The sequence below is a fragment of the Esox lucius genome, chromosome 19, assembly GCF_011004845.1.
Source record: "Esox lucius isolate fEsoLuc1 chromosome 19, fEsoLuc1.pri, whole genome shotgun sequence".
Taxonomy (NCBI): Eukaryota; Metazoa; Chordata; class Actinopteri; order Esociformes; family Esocidae; genus Esox; species Esox lucius.
Window position 1 is genome coordinate 17,727,361 of NC_047587.1, and position 24,559 is coordinate 17,751,919.

The 24,559-nt window shown below is 39.0% G+C and overlaps 1 protein-coding gene across 2 annotated transcripts; it reads left to right on the forward strand.

Annotated features, from left to right (window-relative positions):
* The first annotated feature begins 9,571 nt into the window (after positions 1-9,571).
* Positions 9,572-23,616, forward strand: LOC105018412 (muscarinic acetylcholine receptor M2). 2 transcript variants are annotated; one of them, XM_020056656.2, is made up of 5 exons: positions 9,572-9,656; positions 16,497-16,725; positions 21,650-22,585; positions 22,791-22,865; positions 22,958-23,616. In XM_020056656.2, the coding sequence occupies exons 2-5, from the start codon at positions 16,552-16,554 to the stop codon at positions 23,054-23,056; spliced, it is 1,284 nt and encodes a 427-aa protein (XP_019912215.2). In that variant the 5' UTR covers positions 9,572-9,656; positions 16,497-16,551; the 3' UTR covers positions 23,057-23,616. The 2 variants fall into 2 exon arrangements, with proteins under 2 accessions (XP_019912215.2, XP_010882108.2); XM_010883806.3 differs by having other exon boundaries at positions 22,791-23,616.
* Positions 23,617-24,559: the final 943 nt, after the last annotated feature.

A 24,559-nucleotide genomic window follows, 5' to 3' on the forward strand; every position in this document is an offset into this window, starting at 1 on the left:
TGTGTGTCTGTGTGTCTGTGTGTCTGTGTGTCTGTGTGTTACCTTTGCATCATGGCCTCATGTGATAGTCAGTCTCATTGTTGTACACAGTCTTGGTCTAAACTGGGGTGGAAATTAAAGGGGCAGAGTTCACAGGATATAAACTGTGTGTTTATTTTACATTTGCTTAATAATCTGTTATGGTAGGAATTGTTTCACTTACATTAGAAAGATAAGAGGGTCAGATGTAAAAGTATGCAAAAGCTGTGTGTGTATAAATATGTATGTGTTAAAGGAGCAGATGTAATAGTATGGAAGCTGTAAATGTATATATGTATGTGTGTGTTAGCTTCTCTTCATCTTGTGGTAGTCAGCCACAAGTTAGTTTTTCATAGGTTTGGTCTGAATTGGGGAGGAGAGGATATAGATGAGAAAGGTAAAATTCATAGGATAGAATCTGTGTGTGTCTGTGTATAATTGTTAGCTTCTCTTCATGTTCTCTATTGGTAGTCAGTGTTCACACTTGTTTTCAAAAAGTTCTTATTAGGCAGTAACGGCCAGACATTATACTATATTGCTAATAGGCTCTCAACTGATTGAAATGGTTTATGGGTAAACAAAACAAAGAAATGTTACAAAAGAACACTAATTAAATTATTTTTGAGATTTTTAACTTCCCTTACAAAAAGGTCCTGCAGGAATCCTACAGGAATTTAATCTGTTGTGAAGGAATTATGCAGGTGACCAGAAGGAATCCTGAAGGATTGCCCAAATCCTGCATGAAATCTCCCCGATGCTCCTGTTTGTGTATGACATATCCTGCAGACATTTTGAGAATCCTGCAGAACCAAATCCTTCAGGATCTTAAATTGCAACTTACACATTTTGAATATACCAGCAGGATATGCCAATTCCTGCAGGACTAAAACCTTAAAGACTTAGATAATCCTGCAGGATACGTAAATATGCAAATTCCTGTCATCTGCTCATGCTACAGTGGGTATAGAAAAGAATCACCCCCCTTTAAAATAATCACATTTTGTTGCTTTGCAGCCTGAAATGAAAACAGACACAAAAATATATATATTCTTCTGTATTTACAACTTATAACATCCAAGTGAAAGATATAATACCAACTTGTCAGAAAAAAAAAATACAAATAAAAAAACAGAATCACTGAGTTGGAAAAAGAATCACCCCCCTCCTGAATATGACTTGTAAACCCAACCAGGTGTAGTTAATCACCTCCTCAATAGCACACAAAGCCAATTGACTTTCAACTGTGATCAGCTGTGGTCATTTTGATTAGCTAAGCATGAAACAAGCTTTTCCTGAAGCATTTCAGTCCTTGGTAGTGCAACTGAAGAAAACAATCAACTATGGGTGGCAAGGCATTATCAAAAGACTGGATGAAAGAGCCAGGAGGAAACTGGTCAGAGAGGCTACCAAGAGGTCTACAGCAACTCTGAAGCAGTTGTAGGAATTCATGACAAAGAGTGGTCATTGTGTGCATGTGACAACAATATCACAAATTCTCCACAAATGTGGCTTGTATGGGAGGGTTGCAAGAAAAAAGCCACTCAAGAAATGCTATATGCAGTCACGACTGAGCTTTGCCAAAATGCACCTTGAAGATTTTAAGGCCACGTGGAAAAAGGTGTTATGGTCAGATGAGACTAAAACTGAATTATTTGGCCTCAACCCCAAATGATATGTCTGTTGAAAATCCAATACAGCTCACCATCCAAATAACACCATTCCTACAGTAAAGCATGGAGGTGGTAACATCATGGTATGGGGTTGTTTCTGTGCAGCAGGGACTGGAGCACTTGTCAGGATAGAAGGAAAAATGGATGGGGCAAAATACTGTCAAATTCTTGAGGAAAATCTGCTGTTCTCTGCCAGAAAGTTGTCAATGGGAAGAAGATTTACCTTGTAACATGACAATGACCCAAAGCACACAGCAAAACTGACCACACAGTGGTTGAAAGAGAAAAAGGTGAATGTCCTTGCATGGCCTAGTCAGAGCCTGGACTTAAACCCCATTGAAAATCTGTGGAATGACTTGAAGACAGCAGTCCACAAATGGTCGCCATCAAATTTAACTGAACATGAGCAGTTCTGCAAAGAGGAGTGGTCAAATATTGCAATGTCTAAATGTGCAAAGTTAGTAGAGACATATCCCCTACAGACTAAAGGCTGTAATTAAAGCAAAAGGTGGTTCAACAAAATACTGACACAAGGGGGTGATCCTTTTTCCAACTCAGTGATTGTTTTTTTATTGTTTAAAAAAAAAAGATTTGACACGTTGCTGTTATCTTTCATTTGGATGTTATAAGTTGCACTGAGTAAATACAGCTGAATGAAACAAAAACTGTGTCTGTCTTCATTTCAGGCTGCAAAGCAACAACATTTGATTATTTTAAAGGGGGGTGATTCTTTTCTATACCCACTGTATATTATAATATTGTGTAATATTATGCAGATCGACTTCAATGACCCTAAGTATGAACCATAGTATCTGGGCTAGTATTTTTATTGACTCAGTCAGAATTTTAAACGAGCACTAGTAACGTTTAGAAAAGGCTTTAATGCAGCTGCTATTACAGAAATAAATTCATCAAGACGAAAATATGAAAACAATCCACAACTGTAATGTTACCCCCATTGTAATTATAGGCACAATACCATTACTGTTTTGTCATGTTATTTTGTGTTGGTGAAATACAATAAAAAAATTAAGCTCTGGGAGAATTATACTGCCTCAACTTTTCAGTTCTTATGTGCCTTATTATGACCTTGCAAACATGTTTTGCAGTATTCTCTCGTTACAGCAAGCCTAACAGATGTTCTTCCCAAAAGCTGTCAGGCTGCTTATTATTATGCGTGCAGGTGTTGCTTGCGCGTATTTGTTTTACGGGCCACGTGACTTGACGAGACGGAGCGAGACTGGGTGTATATTTCCAACCGTCACGCAGGTACCTCAAGTCAAGCGGGTACAGTAATGTCAGGTACCTTTCGGTCTTTAGCTTAACTATGTTCTTTTCCAGCTATAACGCTAAAGTATTGTGCATCAAAGTATTGTCCAGCTAGTCCAGGACGTACTCATTTTGTTTAATTTAACGTTAGCTGGTGTATGTAATTGTCTAGCTTATCTTGAATACTTCGCAAAATAACTTTGGCCGAATATGTGCTAGTGGCTTGCTGTAGTAGCTAGCAGGCTAGTAATGTTACTACAGTAACGTTTGCTATCAATAATAGTGCATTAGTTAACATACCGTAAACCATTTACTTGCATTAAGCAAAAGTACTCCCAACGGTCTCAGGTATTTACAACGCATGATGATTTCTCCATGTTTCACCAACAGACAAGTGGGTGTTGTTAATAGAGTGGCAAGACGACCAAATTTGATACTATAAGTAAAACTAATTCCAGTTCCACTTGGGACAAGTTGTGGACGTTGAGTGGATGGTTGTGAGTTCTCTAGCCAATGTTATAGAAAGCAGTGTCATGTTTTGCACTTTTTAACCTAGTAATGTTATTAAAGATTGGCTTTCTCTAATGTGTTACAGTACACTGGTGTCTGTTATATGAATTGTCATTGCCATGACATGTTAGCCTAATTGTCTGTTGCTGTGTATCAGCTCACAGCATTATGTAGAACAAAGACATGATGAATAGGCCTACTTGCTTTACTTAATTTAAAGTTGATATTTACATGTGAACAGTCATAGATATGTGTTGATTGATGTTAATATATAGTGTATGTTACAGTGATATAAAGTTTGATAGAAACCTTTTTCTCTTTAAACTCCATAATGTTTACCAACAACCAATGAACAACATTGATGAAAATCCGGCTGCATATCAAGACCATTGTCACGTCCTGGCACGGCAGGCTTGCCATGCCACTGAGCCCAATTCCCTCTCTCCCTTGTTTTTGATCACGGACACTCGTTTTGTTGTTTGTCGCCCTCAACTGTTTCCCTAATCACTGTAGTGTGCCCGCAGACTTCTGGCTCCGGCATGGGACCCCCCACAGAGGCAGATCCGGGAGTACGAGGGAGCTCATCTGGCCCAGCAGCTGCGGAAGAGGAGAGTTTCTGCATTATTCCCACCGTCCAGTCGTCAGTCTGGACAGTGGGATCGATGACTGGACTTGTTTTGTTGTTTATCACCCCCCCCCCGTTTTCCTAACCACTGTTCCTACTTCTCCTTTCTCAGTGTATCTTGTCTGTCTTTTGTTTGGCGTATGCCTTTTATGTTTCAGTTGTTCCGTCTTGTCTCGTTTGTAGTGTTTCCTTTAGTTATGGTTCAAATTTTATTTTATTAAATGTCCTCTGTTCTCCCTGCGCTTGTGTCCTGCCTCATCAACTGTTACAACCATAAGTCTGGCAATGATAAGGACTGGCAAGGATTGAAAAGTTAGCTGAAGAGACTATAGTCCATCTTAATTTGATGCCTCTCTAAACAAACTTAAAATCTGAAAACATAACTGCCCAATTACATGGGATTTTAGTAAGTTAAAGCTTGCTACATTATATTGTCAAAGTATAATTTGAAAGGTAATTTATTGACCATTTAGAAGCGCTTGTCAAACAAAGTTTAAAATGTTTCAAAGTTTTTTTTAATCCAAACTCTTTATTGAACTCTTTATAGGTCAACGGTCAATCACTAAAACATAATCACACCTGATTGTTCAAATTTGAGATTGACTATGCAACAACATGTTGTCATAGCTGTCTCTAAATAACACATCACAATTGGACACAGACATGCTGAATAAGCAGCACTCAATGCTCCTGCACTTGACAATAATGTAATCATGACTTGAAGAAGAAAGAATTACTGTCTAAGCAATGCAGTTGTTGAGTGGATAAGCCTTTGTGCTCTTGCAACCAAAAAATAAAATGTAAACATAATTAATCATCATTCTGTATCATCATTATTGTTTAGACTAACTTTTAAAGGGTGAGTCAGTGCAAACAAACTGTAGTCATGCCTATAACACACTTGGAAACCTAACCAGACTGAGGTGCAAAGTTAAGACACTTTAAAAATGTAAGGTTTCAGAAATTTTTGGAAAATGGGCAGGGACTATTCTGTACTAGATTCAAGATTAAGATTAATTCCACCATTGGGGTACCAGGACAGAGAAGAGTTTTGACTGTGCCGAGTGTGAGCTGCACTCCTGAGATGGTAGACTGAAGAGCTTGGATATGGATGTAGAGTTTAAGCACTTGGTCTAAAAGTGGATGCAAGCAATAAAAAAAAATCCTTGATCATGAGCCTACATTGCTTACAATCCTGTTACCAAAAACGTTGGGATGCTGTGTAAAGTGGAAATAAAAAACAGAATGCAAATATTTTAAACCCTATATTCAAAAGAAGAAGTAATAGTAAAAAGACATCATATTGTGACAGTTTAAGTAGTTACAAATTTGGGCCGCTGAGTATGTACATAACTGTGGGGGTGGAAATGTGTTGGTTTCTGTTTTATGTTGCAATTATAGTGGGTGACCACAGCTGGAGGTGGCGTTGCAACTTTTTCGGTTCAGCGTGAGAACACACTGTTTGTGGTGTCCGACCTCTGAACTGGGAGAGGAAGTAAGCCATCTTTAAAGAGGAGAGGGTCTTTTGCTGACCAGATGGGTGGTGCCGGTAAAAAGGGTGTGAGTTTGAAAGTTTGACAAGTATTGTACTGTCTAGGGTGAAACAAAAAAAATGAGTTTTCAATGATTGTATAAGTGTATCTGTAGAGATCAGAATGAAAAGCTGACGGGCCACAGGCTCAGCAATGAAATTAAAGCTAACACAAACACAGACCAAACCACACTTGACCATCTTATTACAATAGCAAATGATGAAACTGAATATGTTGATTGTTCTTTGAAAAATATATACCCACATTGAATTTGATGCCAGCAACATGTTTCAAAAAAGCAGGGACTGGGGCAACAAAAGACTGGAAAAGTTGTGTAATACTGGTGGAACATCTCACAACTAATTAGGTTAATTGGCAATAGGTCAGTAACATGACTGGGCATAAAAAGAGCATCCCAGAGAGGATGAGTCTTTCAGAAGTAAAGATGAGGAGGGGTTCACCACTCTATGAAACTCTGCGCAGGAAAAATTTGCAACAATTAAAGAATAATGTTTCTCAATGTAAAATTGCAAAGTGTTTGGGGATCTCATCATCTTCGGTATGTAATATCATTAAAAGATTCAGAAAATCTGGAGAAATCTCTGTACGCAACTAACATGTCCGAAAACCAATATTGGATGGCCGTGATCTTCAGGCCCTCAGATGGCACTGCATTAAAAACAGGCACAATTCTGTAGTGGAAATCTCTGCATGGGCTCGATGCACATCTGTGGAGGCACCATTAATGCTGAACAGTATATACAGGTTTTGAAGTAACAAATGCTGCCATCCATAGAAAACATTTGGCGCATTATGAAACAAAAATACAACAAAGGAGACCCTGAAGTGTTGAGCAGCTGAAATCCTATATCAGACAAGAATGGGAAAACATTTCACTTTCAAAACTACAACATGCCTTATCCCAACTTTTTTGAAACGTGTTGCTGGCATCAAATTCAAAATGGGAATGTATTTTTACAAAAACAATATAACTTCTCAGTTTCAACATTTGATATGTTGTCTTTGTACTATTTCCAATTAAATATAGTGATAAATGATTTGCACATCGATGCATTCTGTTTTTATTTGCATTTTACGCAGTGTCACCACTTTTTTAGAAACAGGGTTGTATAAAAGAGAATGAATTGGATTTATTATATAGAAAATAAATGTCAGACTGTAATTGGAAAAGCTACTCACTGTGAAGACTGCTACTGGTTTCTGGAAATAATCTGGTCAATGGGGAAGAGATCTTTGACATCGTAACATTCATGTTATTCTCAATGGTTAGTCTGGCCCTGCATTGTAATAATTGGTATTAGCTGATTGCTTGAAAAAGGCTGATTTATGTCTGACCGTCTATAAGCGTCTCATCTGCTCCAGTCATTTTTATTAGAATTGGGTTTTTTGCTCGTCACGTCCTATTGCTTCATTTTACAATTTATACTTTGTTGACGTATGGTTGAAGTCTAATATGTTATTTACTACATTTATATTCGGGCATTGTATAATTCTGCATTATAATTTTTCTATTCAATTAGGTTACTTTTGTAATAGCCTTTTGATATCAAAATATCTAGAAAAATAACTTTTATATGATTGCATTTGCCTAAATAGAAATTTGAAGCATCACCAGATGCACATTTGTTTTAAATGTTTGGCAGGGTACACAGCAACAGAAATGTCAAAACATTGGTATCGTCTGCAAGTCTCGTGCCCTATAAAATCAGTTTTATTTTTTGGCCAATTCAGTGTAATTTTTTCCCAAATTCTTTGATATCCGTTTTTAATATCACACATCTATATAAACGCCCTAGACAGTAGTGGTGTGCGGTCAGCTGTTTCTTTCCACCCACAATGGCCTGTAATCCAAATAAGCCATCCTCAGCAGCTAGTGAAATCTTAAGCTGAAAATATAGAAAATGCTGCTGGACCATACAGTTTACATAGCATTGATTAGATTAATTGCTTAACAACTGTTTTAGTGACAAAAAGGCACTGAAATGTCATTTACTTTGAGAGGCATACTATGGCCTTGTTCTCATAGATTACTGCAACAACAAAAAATGTTAGGCATAGTCATGTCATTCAACCGCCCGCAACACACCTGCCCTTTATCCAAACAATATTTCATGACAATAAACCTGCCTGCAATGTGGATATATCTGCGAGGACTGGGGGTTATGATGTGAGTAACACAGCCTCCTAAATATGAACATGCACCTATACACAATAATATGGAGTCCAAATAATGTGTTCCCTTGAGAGATCCATGTGACACTGCCACACAACCCCTGAGCAATAAGAAACAACATTACAATAGATTAATGGTTTGGGACATATAAGCAGACTTGGGACCAAGTTACATTACTGCTAGTCCTAAGCAAGTCTCAAGTCTTAACCTTCAAGACTCGAGTCAAGTCTTAAGTAAGTTTCAAGTCCCACAGCTCAGATCAAGTCAAGTCACAAGTCCCTAATTTCTGGCTTCAGGAACCTCAGGTCAAATTTCTTTGGTTGAATTAGCTTAAAAGAAACGAATAATATTTAATAATATCTCATTGGTAAATAAGAATGAAGGATGGTACTGAAGGGTAACATAGTGCAAAACGCCCCCTGGGGTAAGACACCACCCCATATAACTCTCACAAAAAACAAAATCACCATCTTAGCCCCCCCCCCCCATGTAAGATGCCCACCCCATGGGCTTAGAAAAAATGCCCCTTTACTAAAATGTACATTTTATTAAATACAAATTAATCTGTCAACTGTAGCCCTTTATTTTACTTTAAAGTCCATTATCTTAATCATAGCCATCTTCAACATACAAAAATAAATCACTAAACTTTTCTTTTTTGTTTCATTAAGTAAAGACTGATCGGCGTATTGCGCCATGTTACACTATAAACCTCCACGAATCAAACTGGTCTGAACTAATAGCGAGAAAATTCCTTGAATATCATTTATTTTCCCATCTCCCCCTTTCGCTAAAGTTATTTCATAAGTATTTAATTCCTCAAATTAGCTAGTTAGCTCGGCACAGTACAGCAGTAATTACATTATTGGCTATCTTTGTTGGATTTCAGGTGTCTCCCAAAGTTAGAAGTTGTGGCCATCGCATCAGTAATTTCAGTTTTGCATGTTTTGCTTACAGCTGTCATTTTCCTCCCTACCCCCATGCAGTCCTCGAATCCAAATGTAACAATTTTCAGAACCGATCCAAATGCCATAATATTTAGTTATCAATCAAGTTCGAATTGAACACCTACCATTGGCGACTGCACGCGAGGCCTAGTTTGACTGACATTGAGAAAAGTCCAAAAGTCCTCCGGAAATCAAAACTCTGCATTACTCTGCATATAGGCGCTTGGTTTACGCTCAGAGACCGAAACTGTGATTTTGCCTATTAGACTGATGGATTTTTCATCCAAGTTGCAAAAAAGACAGCGCTGTGGAGAGAACAAGAAATTTGACAAACATAACAAGGGACACCATAGACACTGGAATGAAACTACTTACTTGCTGTTTTTTAATGCAATTAAATACATATTCCATCCATAGTAAACACTCGCAAACAAAGCGTGTCTTTTTGCTACTCCGTGCCTGTTGAAATTGTGTCATAGCCAACGCAATGAAGCATGCTGTTTACCCACCGTCGTTCGGGCTCAACGCTATCCATGGTTCTGAAAGAAAAATACTCACGCTCCACAGAGAACACGTTGCGACAGACTTCCACACAGAGCATGTACATCAATTAGAATTATAAAATAATTAATTATTGTAGGTGTACTTGTATATTATGTGTGGATAATGTTCGCGCATCTTCATCAATCCGTCAAAATACAGCAACTTTTCACCCGACCGCCTCATTCCGTCTACTTTGGTCTCTGCCCCCGCCCCACTCTCTCGCGCTCCCTCTCGTAAACTCTCTCCATTTTCTACAGTCTGCATCACGTTTCTCCAAGTAGTTAAATGTTTAGTTGGAGAACGAGCAAAGTGGAATGGACGTTCACCACCGGACTCAACAGGTCGAAGGTAAGTCCGAACAATCATATAGTGCACAAAGAGGCTGTTTAAACGAAATAGCCTGCCATAACCTGTCAATAATATTATTACCATCAGTGTTGGGTTTGGTCAATAGATACAAACGTCTTTGTAGATATTGCAACGAATACAACGAACAAAGTTGTAAAAGGTGCATGGACAATTTTGGACTATCAACATTTCTTGGAAGGACGAGACTGTCCTCAAACATTACTAAACCAAATTTTCTTTAACAATAGTGATTAATGACAACGTTGGTTCTGACGGGTTTAACAGAACAACTGACACCCGTATATTTTGGGGCGTGCACCGATCATTTTATTGTCCACAGACGACTGCTTCAGAACATTCTGTATTCATCCCAAACTTAGATCTGTAAGTTTGGGTTAGATTTAGACGCGTACACCCTTGATTTCAGCGCCCACAGAATCCACAGAATGTTTATTAGAGTTCATTAAAATAATTCCCTTAATTCTAAGTAAATATTTGTTTTTACATATTCATTTTGGTCATTCGGTAGAACAACCTACATTTAACTAAGGTAGATGAATAACAACACATCATAGTCACTTACAGCATATATGGTCCCTTATAGTTCTGTTGGTAGAGCATGGTAGGCTACATGCAATGTCATCATTGTGAGTTTAATTGATATGGGGGCCAGAACGAAAATGTAGAAAAAGCCTTGACTACTGAAAGTCACTCTGGATGAGAACATATACTAAATCACAGAAATATTATTATACATTATTGTAATTGGTTTATTCCAAGGGTTGGACTAGTTTGAACATCTCTGCCAGTTTTGCAGCTATTCATAAAATTGACATGTGACGGATGGGAGCAATAATCTATATTCGGTGTTACAGCATTCAGTTGGCTCTTCTTTCCTGTATTAAATTGATTAAAGTTGCATTATTATGATAGATATTATGTTTGCGTCACAGAGAATGAATGCACAGTTAAATTTAGCCATAGAATCAATAACCAAAATAATCTGTCTTTTGAATGTCCATATTACATATTTTCCATATTTGAAAAGATATGTTGTCACTGTCTGTAAAAAAAACTTTAATTCAGAACCAGATCTGAAATTGGTCTGAGCTGAAAACACCTAAGAGACAAAATTATTCTTGAATAGTTCACTGGTGTGCAATACTGCAAGGTAATTATTGTGGGCTATGTTTTTAGTGTATTGTCATTGTAGCTTCCACATGGCGTCCCTGGGGCAAGAGTCTTTATACAAACATAACTCTACGGCTTCCTGTCATAAACCACTACCCTTTCTTTCCAGGTTTGTGTAGAGTGTTAAGTGAGGCCCCAATGATTCTTTTGTGTACTGTAAATAACTCCTAGGCTGTTTCCTAGGCTGTTTCAAGTTTTCACAGATGCACAATGCAGCATGTGTATTATAACTTGTAATTTTTTATGGTAACATTACATAGCCTTCAGTTATCCATGTTTGATAGAGCGAGCGCTTAGCTTTGAATCTATTACGATTTATTTTTATCTTTTGATTGACCATTACACTGCCCAAGACCATTGTTGTCCTTATTAAGTCTCCAAAGAATAACCTTGGATTCTTGTGTCTGGTTTCTTCCTAGGAATCTCCCATGCTGTACTGTTTGTGTTTTACAGCTAAATTAGATTTACTAGTACAGACCCCTCCCTGGGAATTGTACATGGTAGATCTGATTATGTTTCCTGATCTTCTCCTATTATCTCCCATATTCCTTTCCTAGGGGTGTCCTGGCTAAGATATACATACTTTTTTATGCCTGTGTGTTTTCTAACCTTGTATTCCCTTAATTTTTCCTCTCTTATCGCTACTTTTTCACTTCTTTTATCTCCTTTGTTGACCACTACTTTCTCCCCTCTTCCTCGTCTCTGCTCTCAGAGTGTAATGTTCGGTAAATTGTGGTGCTGGCAGCTTGTTACTAACTCTCCTGCTTGCTCTATGGCTTGTGTTTTCTCCACTCCGCCCAGTAGAACTGTACACTAGAGTTGCAGAGCACACTGTGATGTGACATTTCCCACCCCTGTGAGTGTAACATACTTTTCAGAAATTGCTTCAAGTGATGGAAATATATTGAAAATGTCTACTGATGACCTGTGCAGAGTGATGAATGTAGGGTATTCCCATATCTTTGTGGAAGAAAAGATGAACATGCTCTGGGTAGACTGAACCCGAGATGTTACACACACATGTTCCATGGCAAGTTCTTTTGACCGAATATCTGTTTCAGTGCCCAAAAGTGTCCTTCTCTGTAACACAGTGAGACAGACTATCGCAGGATAGGTTCCTGCTGAGATTCTCAGTGAGGAGAGAAGTATCCTTCAAAACTCAGCCGAACATCCAGTCATACTAGCACATTACTGGAACCAGCTGCTGGAGCAGGCAGCTGTTGAATCAGATTACGCTAGCTGAGCTAGTAGGCCTTTAAAGGAAATGTTTTCTTTCTTCTCTCCAGATACCATCCATAATTTTTATGTTATGTTTGAATCACAGGATCTGGGTATGAGGGGCTACAGGTGTATGTGGTTTGAGGGAGCAGCTATATCTGAATCCTACAGTTTTGTTAGAGTTAATGCAAGAAAAACCACAGGATGTCATACATTAACATATCGCCTTCAAAATTCCAATTCAGCTGTTTTTTATCTCAATGTCCGTATGTTCAGATTAAGTAACTGACTCACAATATTGATTTGAAGGTCAGGTCAGTATGAAATCAATAATAGTCACATATTACAGTGTCTATTATGTACACGTACATTTATCTGAATATTTTAAATATGTAATACATTTGGCTCGCTTTCACCCCCAAACAAACACACAAATGGAGCAAAGCAGGCTCTATCCGGATCATATTTATCTGGTTATTTTGACCTTGTAAGTGCCACACGGTGCGATTTCGTAAGTGAATCGCATGGGGTATCTAAAGGGTTGAGGGTTTGTAATGATGTTTGAGCTAATGTTAAGAGCAGGAAGGATGCTTCTGTCAGGTAAGATGTTATCACAGTCTAATGGAGTGGCTCATGGGGCTGCCTCAGCATCATGCAATGGTCCTTGAAGTATCTCCTGAGTGTCTTTCGATTGATTTTAGTATCAGAACAGATCAGGTAATCGCATCTCTGTCTGAGTAATGTTTCAGTTGTCATCCCGTAACAGTTATTACGCTGGCCTTATTCCATTGCGAGTGTAATTGTGGTGTTGTTTGTTTTCGTCCTAGGGAATTGCATTGCCTAAAAGTTTAAATTGCTTTACTTGGAAATTGATTTTGTAACTGTCAGGGGTAGGGGAAGTTTAGGGTTGGCGTGCTCAGTCAGCCAGAGATGAGCCAAAACAGGATCAGAGAGAGGTTAGGATGAGGAGGGCGGTCAGTTCAGTGTAGAGAGCAAAATAAAAGACAAAGCAAGGAGGAAGTACGACTGCTTTCACATCCTATTGGTAATGCTCTCGCAAAGTGTGTAAGAAACAATACTCACTCTTCCCACGGTCAGATACCCATGTTTAGTCTCGAGGATCGGTTGTGACATAGACATGGCTGTTTGCCAATAGATATATTGCGCCATGTCACAATAATTTAAATGTGCAGGATGACACAGTGTTATTCGGTGCATTTGATAAATAAACTTTTGAACTTGAACTTTTGCACCTATTTATTTTGTACATCTGCCCTTCACAGTTAACCCACAGTAGCAGTGTTAATCTCTGGTTGAGACATTTGCTGTCTGGAGGCTAGAGCATATTTAAGATTTTTCGGGGACATTCCCAAGATTGGCCTAAGAAAATGATTGTTTAGAAGACCAGGAAAGTGTTACAAAAATTATTTCTAGGGGCCTATAAGATTAGAGGAAACAATCTAACATCCATAACTACTCACAGGTTCAGTATAAAACGACATTACTATTGCTTAAGATTTGCCCATTACTGTGGCACAAAAAGAACATTTGCAATTTCAAGACATGGCTCAAACAAGACAAGTCAAATTAGTGACAAATGCTTTTAGTTTGGAATAAACAACAAAGAAATTTACTGCAAACTAAAAAACATATTCTTTACCCCAATTTACTGATATTGTAGGTTCAACGTCGTCTTGTCGCAGCAATTGTCAATTGGCACGGGAGACAAAAAAATTGGGATATGTACCTTCAGGTTGTTCTGCATTGGAATCAGTGAGTGGGAGGGGGCATGCTACTTTGACTAATGACCTCAGTTAAGCTTACAGGGGTTTGACCTGCCACACTGAGTTACTGCAGTGCAATGCTACAAGGAAATCCCTGCTGGCCAAGCCTCCCTCAACCCGGGCAATATTTAATGTTACTACTGGCCGCTGACCACAGCTGTGTCTTGGACAGCTGCGCCACTTTGGTGTCTCCCAGCAAAAAAATCTACTTTTACCCTGCTGCTGGATGCACTTCTCTTTTGTTTAATCAACAAAACAAAAATATTTAAAAACACAGTGGGACAATTCTGTATACAATTTCTTTGTGGGAAAGTGCCTTTTAATGGGATTTGGACAAAATTATTTGTTAACAGTAGTCATGTAAACAAACCAACCCAAGAAAATGGATTGCAGTCCATACTAGTTCAAAGTTACAGAGCAAAGAAACAACTTAATTAAGTATTAGAAATGATTACATTTGAAAATAAACTTGTAGAATAAATCCAATCTACTTTCTACAAACACAACAGCAGGTGAATACATATTTGGAGTCATGTCATTCCTGCTTACTAATAACTATTCAAAAATGTCATCTGACAATACTCCTGCCCCATCCATACGTGTCCCTAAAATATGCCAGGTAATAATTCATATTGATATTTGGTAAATAGGACACTGCTGTTTGTATGTGTGCAGCTAAGGGTGAAGGTTTCACACCTCACTAATGGTAACATATGCCCTCCAACAAACACACACCTGCTCTCTCTTTACCAGTCGTTAAGTTGCTGTTGTATTTTACAAAGGAGACCGGGACAGTATCATCAGGTAGTTGATTAAAAGGCAAACGCACAAACAAACTCACACACACAGAGAGATGTATTAATTGTTACTGTCGATGTAACACATCTAAGCCTGGTTTCCTGAACACTGACTAAGCTGTGTCCCTGGGGTGTTGACATTGAAGTGTAAGTCGTTTAGCACACAGAGAAGAAATGCAAAGAGGCTTTCAGTAGTGAGGGCTTCATTTCTTATACTTCAGCTGATGCCGCACGCCATTTGTCTTGTGTAATTTGATAGTTTCATGGTTTAATGATTTAAACTAAATTCGTTACTTTGCATAATTTGGGCTAATGATTTGCACTAAAAAGCTGTCTTTATCTACTGTGGCTGCCCTCCTGCAGATCCTCACTTGACTGACTTGGGCTTGCCTTACTGTCATCAGAAATTGCCTGCAGGCCAGGAGGACAACATTTTAAATCTTATAATCTCAGTTAAACAATGTGAAATACAACATATTCCTGAGAATTAATGGCTAAAACTACTATTTCAAATGTCTAAGAATAACTCAAAATTTTTAATGTAAGTGTTAATTACAAGTTTGTTGCAATTTATAGATTAGAAATATCTTTCAAATGATGTATGACATATTAAGAAATGTTTTTCATCATATTTAATTTAATTTTAGAATCTATATCCTCCATTGCTCCGTACAAAAAAAAAACATGATTTCCTGCTATAAGAGGATGTCAAAAGTTTAGGTAGGCCTTTATTTTTTGTTTGCATAAACTTTTTTTTATAGTGGGTTACACGACAGTGAACATACTTCAGTCAATGAATACAGTACAATGGGTTAAATGATAAGATTATAACATTATTTCCAGACGACGATAAATTGTTTGATTTATCCAACCATTCTTTTTCTGTTCATTCATTATTTGCCTCTGTCCACTCACCTAAATGCATAGTTATGGTCTCCACAAGTGCAAAAGCCTACTTGCCATTATTGTCAGACTAGCTATTCCCCTTAACAAATGTAATCTGCCACATCTGGGAAAGTCAACAGGCATAGGATACTTACATTGTTTGGTTTTTGAAAAAACTAGGTGATTATTTTTTGTCTCTTCATTGCCTTTATGTGGCATTTATACAGTCGATTCAGATCAGAAAATCACAGACTCAGCTCAGTCATAGATGGTGTATGATCACTATGGTAACCGGTTACCGCTTCTACAGGCACGATTGAGGCACCTACCAGCTCCTCATAGGACCCCGGCGACGCGTCACTCAGGAATCGTAGCACACATACACAGAGATTGAGTGTAAACACTGGTTAGTCCTCTGTTTTACCGATTTCTTTCGCCTTTTGTAGTGATAGTGAGGGCGGGGGACGGATCGGGTCTCTCTGAATCTGGGGGGGGTCATGTCCCCCCCGTCCCTAGTGCCATCTGCGCGCCTGTCAGTGCCTACAAGGTGAAGAATATATGCAGACCCTTCCAGTTTCCTTGAAAAAGTCAATGTGAAGATTGTGTAGCTCTGTCACTGGCAAATGCGCTCTTGTTAAAAACCCTTGTCTTGTTTTACTTTGTACCTTCATTCAGCAGTAGGCCTAATTCTATAGCCGGCGCCATTATTAAAATGTGTCAGGAGCACTTCTAGCACTAAATAAAATACATGAGGTATCTACTCTGGACAGATGAGTGGTGCAAGAGCGTGTCTGTTAGACCAGAGTGTGGGAGAGGATCATGTAAACCCATTCTTTCATGCCATAAGAAGTACTAATTCCCTATGATAATTCAATAGAAACACACATGTACACTGACTTACTGTCAAATGCCTGATAATGGAGAATATCTAATGAAAAAAGTTATGCCGTCTTTATTATTGCTAGGTGTCTCCTTCAGTTCTGAGGCTGAGTGAAACCATATTTGAAAAAGAGAACCAAGATGGAGACGCTCAACTTCACCTACTCCTCCAACCTCAGCTCCAACAGTGGAAACAGCAGCCTCTTCTCTGGGAGTCCCTATACGATGGTAGAGATCGTCCTCATCATCCTAGTAGCCGGTTCACTCAGCGTCGTCACCATCATTGGAAACATCCTGGTCATGCTCTCCATAAAGGTAAAAGATTAAAGGTCACTTTGTTGTTAAATGGTTCATATGAAAATGATACGTCATCTCTCCAATAGTTAAAATGCTTGCATTTTGTTATTACAAAAATACCAGTGGATAATATTTAGTAACACCACTGTAGAAGTAGGCACAACTGTATTAACAGTTCCCTGAAGGAGGGAATGAGGTACAACACACATGCTTATCGCATCCACACCTGATCACACTCTATTAACACAAGGCCATTGAGGCTTCAAGGCCGTTGAAAACCAGGCTATAATCAAGGATCAGCCTTTATTCTCTGATTGGTTTGAATGTGTACTGGTGTAATTCAGACAACTTCTACAATGTTGAAAGGAATTAGGATGTCTCTTTTAACACATTTTCCAGTACAAATGAGGATTCATGCTTTCTCAACCTTCCACTAAATCTGGTCATTCTATGAAGGATGCCATAGGTTGTTGAAATAATAGTAAAGTAACCATGTTTAAAAGGAGTAGGCATTGTACTGTAGATTGCTAGTGACAGATCTCAATAATTCATTTCCTTAGCCACGGTTTTCGGTAAACATCACCATTCAACAGCAGATCAGCTTGTTCAGAATGTAGTTGCTAGAACATTACAGGTCAAATGTGGACTTCACCTAAGTCAGTAATGTCAGAGGCCATGTGCATGTTTGTGGATAGCAATTATGACTAGCTATTAAACTAATCTGGAAAGGTTTATTCAATCTCTGTTTAGTCATCGTGGCATATGTGTATATTTAAAGAAAAAAGGTATTGGTATATGCACATGTTTGTAATTGACATTGGCTAACATCAGATAGCTGGCTAACTAGCTGACAGGACAAAACATAAAAAATATTAATTGTTACTTTATAATTTGAAGGTGGCTGTATTAACAGTTCCCTGGTGGAGGGAATGAAGTACAACACGCTACGGGTGGACACATGCTTATCGTGTCTAAACTAGCAACAACCAACTTAAATGAATAGCTAGAGAAGAACTGCTCATTCTCCATTTTGTTACCATATTTGACTGTTAAATTGTTTTAGTCAGTTGTAAGTTGGTATTGAACCTTTATTTGTAAATGGCACTTATATCTGGAGGTCTAAAAGGTACACATAAGCAATGTGAAAATTAAATTGAACCAATCATTTTCATCATTATCTGTATTTGTTGTGGTTTCCATTATATTTTAAAATCAACAATGAATCTGATCTGATTACTTTGTATGGCCTACCTTACACAGTTTGACCTAAATTATATTATATTGAGAGTAAATGCTTTCTTTTTAGATGTGATGCCTAAACTAATAACATGCATTTTGTGGTAGGGATGCAAGTAATAGATAAATAAATATAATATAATAAAAATAATAAAATAGATATCAATATCAACTCATTATAAACAAAAAATGAATAGATGTCAGAGGGCACACTGGTGAGAATCTGTGTACGATTGAAGTTGTATGGGAACACAAAAAAGACAATTTGCTGCAAAATGTGCCAGGCTAACTCACATCTCACTGGAGCATGACTGTTTTACAGTCATTCAGTAAAATCTCAATTCCAAAAGACATTCAGTAAAACCTAAATGATATTTTCTTCAGGACCCCCTGAAGAAAAAAACACATTGGAGCCGTAATGACTGAGGAGGAAGGGATATTAGCGAGAGAATTTCAGACAAAAAAGAAAAGCGTGCCATCGTCATAACATGAATTGCGTCTTTTGAAGTAAGAAATCATTCCTCTCGAATGCATGGTTGAATTGTGTATTAATGAAGGTTCGGACCACCAATCTGTTGGGCTACTTGTGTTCGTGGAGGTTGTTTACAGCTGAGTAGTGCGTTTTAGCAAAGCATTTACAATGTCACTGATGGAACACATCTTTCATGTCAAAGTGGACGAATCCCATATTTCTGTAAAACAAATGTTCAATTTATTAATGTTTATTTTTATTTATTTTTAAATAACATGCTTTGATGTAAATCAAATGTCATTTTGCAAGTGTCAACGATCAGTTGCCTTACTTAAGTTTAGGATGTGTGTACAATTTCTAATGTATTTCTGTGCATTTGAAGGAATCATTGAAAATAAAATAGTGCAGTAAATGCATAGAACTTGGAAGGAGAGTTTAGTCTTTAATTTCATATCCACATTTTTTTTTACTATGTATTAGAAATGTCTAAACTTGTTGATGGGATTAATATGTACCTTTACCCTAGTTGTCGTGACTACTACTGCCTGCAGGTGAAATAGTCCATTGTACATACTGTTTACATGAAATGTTCTTCAGCTGGTTCCTGTTCTTCCATTTCTAAGAGCAACCTATCCACTGGCTGCAGTGACTGAATTGGGTCTGATTGTGTTAACACACTCAGAGAGTGTTCTGTTTGTCTGACATTTTCAAAATGGATGATGGTGATTAGCTGTAACATGCTTTTGTGAGAGGGTGGGTAGCTGAGAGTGCAGGTTTCGCTGGCATTGATGGAGACATAGCCTGTGAGGAAAGAAGTGGTAACTGCATGCAGGTTATCTTTCATATCTAATGGGCAGGGAATAGCAAGGAGCCTGCCAAGACAGTCAAGGTGGATGTCACTCAATCCTTTGTGCAAAGGCTCCCCTGTCTTCAGAGTATGGCAAACGGTTTTCATTTCTACTATCCAAAAAAATCCTGAGGTCTCTGAATCTTTTACTACACCTCTCAGGTAGTATTGTGTGCATATAATGATGTTGAAATAGAATCCAATTTTAAACTAAATGCTGTATAACTTACTACTGGTGTTCCCCAAGGCTTGGTTATTGTCCCACTCCTCTTCTCTATATATCACGTCTCTTGGCTCTGTCATAGCTTCACATGGTCTTTCCTATCAATGCTATGCAAATGATACTCAGCTTTTTTTCATGCGTTCCCCCGTCTGACACCCAGATGACAACACGCATCTCTGCGTCCCTGGCTGACATCTCCCTTTGGATGTAGGCCTACCCCTCAAGCTCTTTAAAAACTTTAAAAAGACTGGTCTTCTATTGTGGGAAGGCTTGTCTGCTCCAGGACATGTCCATCATGCACAGTGTCCCAGAGTGCAAATAACCTTGGTATGACCCTCGACAACACGCTGTAATTCTCTGCTAACATTGAGGCAGTGACTCATTCCTTCATGCTCTACATCATTCGTGGAGTACAAACTTACCTGAACCAGGAAGCAGGACAGTTACTTTTCCAGGCACTTATCTCATGTCTGGTTTACTGCAACTCACTCAATGTTCCACAGTCATTCTGAATGCAGTGGCCTGTCTGGTGTTCAACATTCCCAAGTTCTCCAATGTCATCAGCTTCTTTGCACTCTACTCCAATATGTTGTACTGGATGCCTTGTGCATATTGGAGTTTATCTAGTCTCCTCTTTATCGTCCTGTAAAGACTTATGAAAACAACTTTGTTGTCAACATCCTTTCTTTCATGGTAAGCTTTACATGTACCATATTACAATACCAATACATGTACAAAATTAGCCTTTAAGGAAACTAGCCATTATAACTGTCACGGTTGAGAGGCAGGACACAAGGCACAGAGCTGGAATACATCCTTTTAATTGTAAACACAAAACGAGAGCCAAAACCAAGAACTAAAGAACAGCAAACACAGACAGCTAACTCCAAACAGTGATCCACAAACGGAAAGTCTAAAAAGGCTACTTATATAGGGTCCCCAATTAGAGGCAACATGGAGCACCTGCCTCTAATTGGGGCCAATCAAAACAGCAGCACAGAGATGCATAAGAGGCACCTCTGTGGTCAGGCCCTGACTGTGGCCCCCAGGTGCGTAGAGAAGCCTAGAGGCCCCCAGCCAGGACCTGACAAATAACCAGCTGCCAATTGGGTTCTTAAATAGTCATTCACTGTGGGTGAGGACCACTTACTGTAAGGTCTAGCTAGTCCAATTGTAGCTAATATGTTACCAATGTAAAAAGATACATTGGTAACACTTTATTTTGAGAGTCCCAAAAGTGTGTCTGTAGTTGCTCTACAGATTATCTACTGCCTCAGTAAAATGTTCACTATCTACTAACCCCTAACCCTGATCCTAACCTTAACCTTATTTTAACCTCTAACCCTAACCGTAGCAAGTAGTCAAATCCTCTACTTTATTCGCTACGCATGTGTAACATGATATCTGCTTGATTGTTGAGTACTCTCTGTCATCATGCAGAATTGAGCTAATTCTATATATGCTGCACACTCACAAAAACACGCAAGTCATGTTCTGTAATATATAATCCCTGGAATATATGATCTTGCTTGCACAAGCCATACTGCGCACATGCAAGATCTGTCATTGATTTGATGCCAATCAAGGGCAGCAGAAGCATGAACCAGGTTGAGACACCCCAGACAAATCACGTTAGGAATGGTGGCTTAAACAAAGTGGAAGCCATGTAGTCAAATGCCAGTCAAATAAAGGCACCAGCAGTTTGGGAGGTGACGCTGTTGTAACAACTTCAGCAGCTCTCTAAAGCATATGTACTCATCTGTATAATGGACAGTTAAACTGATGCTAAAGCAGGTGGTAATACACTCCAATGTTTGCTATAAAATACTAAGTCTTTTCATTCAGGAAAATCTGAAAATGAGAGGGTGGATTATATCATCTGAAATGCAAAGCTTCCAATAGGCTCAAGCCTTCATTGTCCTTGAGAGGCGTGATCATACAGTGTGTTTAGGTGTGGATGCAATAAGAATGTGTTGCCCCAAAAGTGTGACATACTGAATTCCTCTTCTGTCAAGGAACTGATATATACTTATTGTTGTGAGGCCAAATATTATTTCACTCTCTATGACATGACTAGGAAAATGGCTAAAGCCAGATCACATGGTCAAGAAAAACCTCCTGTGCAATGTATTTTCTTTTATTCTGCTTTATGCTCTCCATTAAGGTCAACAGAAACCTGCAGACCGTCAACAACTATTTCCTGTTTAGCTTGGCCTGTGCCGATCTCATCATTGGCTTGTGCTCAATGAATCTCTACACTGTCTACATTGTGATTGGACGCTGGCCTTTGGGCCCGGTGATGTGTGACGTGTGGTTGACTATTGATTATGTTGTAAGCAACGCATCTGTCATGAACCTCCTTATCATCAGCTTTGATCGCTACTTCTGCATCACCAAACCTCTCAGCTATCCGGTGCGTCGCAGCACCAAGATGGCCGGGATGATGATTGCGGCAGCCTGGGTCCTGTCCTTCGTACTGTGGGCACCTGCCATTTTGTTCTGGCAGTTCATTGTGGAAGGGCGAACAGTACCACCTGGCAATTGCTACATCCAGTTTTTCTCCAACGCGGCTGTGACTTTTGGCACAGCTATTGCGGCTTTTTACCTGCCTGTGGCCATCATGATCGGCCTCTACTGGCGCATTTCAAAAGCCAGCCGTAGCCGGGTACAGAGACATAGCAGGAAACCCTCAGGGACCAGCCTGGCAGAAGGCCCATCACAGAGCCAGGAGGATGGGTCCAGGTCCAACAACTGTACTGGGACTTGGAAGGAGGAGGATGGTCAGGAGGGAGTGACGATTGAGGAACTGTCCCAACACCACAACGGGACGGGGCCAGACAGAGAGAGCTCCACAACAACACTCAGCAACACTGCCTCATCTTCTAATCGAAGAGAAGACCCTGGCCTAAGAAATGGTGAGGACACACCCACCCGGGCACGCTGTTGCCCTCAGAACCAGGCCACGGGCTGTGGGACAAACCTTTCCTGCATCAGACGTAACCCCTGTTCAGAGAGGGAGACATACACAACCCCCCACAGCAAAACAGACTCCACCCTGGCCGCAGAGAAAAAGAGCCTGGTGACACGGACATTGTTAAAGGTGACTCATGAATAAAATGTAATGAAAGGTGTACCGCAACTTTCAGTAAATAATACTGTAATAATACTTGTAATATGAATGACAATATACAACATACTGTATGCATGCAAATACTAGAGCCGATATTTCTCATGAACATTTGAAAGCATAAGTAAATGCATGCAAATGTTATATTATTAATCTAAAATATGTTTACTGTCACCAGATGACCAAAAGGAACTTCAATCAAAGCCCAGAGAGGTACACAACTAGGAAAGGCACTCCATCACGGGAGAAGAAGGTGACGCGCACTATCATGGCCATAATGGTGGCGTTTGTCGCCACATGGACGCCTTACAATGTCATGGTGCTAATCAACACCTTCTGCTCCAGCTGCATCCCCAAGTCACTGTGGACTATTGGCTACTGGTTGTGCTACATCAACAGCACCATCAACCCGGCCTGCTATGCTCTGTGCAACACTACCTTTAAGAACACCTTCAGAAAACTGCTGCTCTGCCAGTACAGGAACATGCGGCGGTGAGGTCAAGAGCCCCCCCGGTGGGGATCTCACGGCTGAGAAACAGCACACTCACGGATCTGATAGGACTGGATAGGTGGGAGACAGGGAGGTTACATTTCCACAGTAGACACATAGGCAAAACATTATATATTGCAATATATTTCAGTGAAATGGAAACATCTTGAAATATATTGGGTGAATATATTTTAATAATACATTGAAATATATTGGATAAATGGATGTGTAAAATGCTTGACACAACCTTCTCCATCCAGATTATCATGTCAAGTCTCCTATATATTGGCATATATCATTAAATCAAGTCACTGCATAGTCTTTTAAACTTTATAACACATAAAAAAAGAGTACAGGATAATTAAACCTCCAGGCTCTAGAAGGTCTGGACAGGGCCTAAAATGTTTTCCTTCCAATATATTTAAAAATATAAACTTAAATATAAGGCTAAATCTGTAATTGTTTGATATACTTTGATACATATATTGAAATATACGTACATATAAGTCATATATATGGGTCCATATATGCAAAAGTAAAATTTAACAAAATGTATTTGCATTTTTTAAATGATAAATATCTAAATATACACTACCATTCAAATGTTTGGGGTCACATAGACATTTCCTTTTTTTTGGAAAGAACAGCAAATTGTTTGTCTATTAAAATTATATCAAACTGATCTGTAATACAGTTTAGACATAATGTAAATGACTGTTTTAGCTGGAAACGGCAGATTTATTATGGAATATCTAGATAGGCGTACTGAGGCCCATTAACAGTCACCATCAGTCCTGTGTTCCAATGGTATGTTTTGTTTGCTAATCCGGGTTTCTCATTTTAAAAGGCTAACTGATAATTAAAAAAACATTTACCAATTATGTTAGCACAGCTGAAAACTGTTATGCTGATTAAAGAAGCAATAAAACTGTCATTCTGTAGACTGGTTGAGTATCTGGAGCATCAAAAAGTGGGTTGGATTACAGGCTCAAAACTGCCAGAAACTAAGAACGCATCAGTCTATTCTTGTACTGAGAAATGAAGGCCATTACATGTGAGATATGTCCAAGAAACTGAATTTCTCATACAACGCTGTGTAATACTCCCTTAACAGAACAGTACGAACTGTCTCTAGCCAGATTAGAAAGAGGAGTGGGAGGCCCCGGTGCACAACTGAGCAAGAGGACAAAATACAGTAGAAGGTCCAGTTTGAGATACAGACCCCTCACAGGTCCTCAACTGGCAGCTTCATTAAATAGTACCCGCAAAACACCAGTCTCAATGTCACCAGTGAAGAGGCGAGAGGCAGAGTTGCAAAGAAAAAGCCACATTTCAGACTGGCCAATAAAATAACACTGACACTTAACATAGGGACATTGGGAATAAAAGCCAGTATCCCAGAATTGCCTCACTGTTAACATTGAGACTGGTGTTTTGCACAAGTTTCTGTTTAAAAA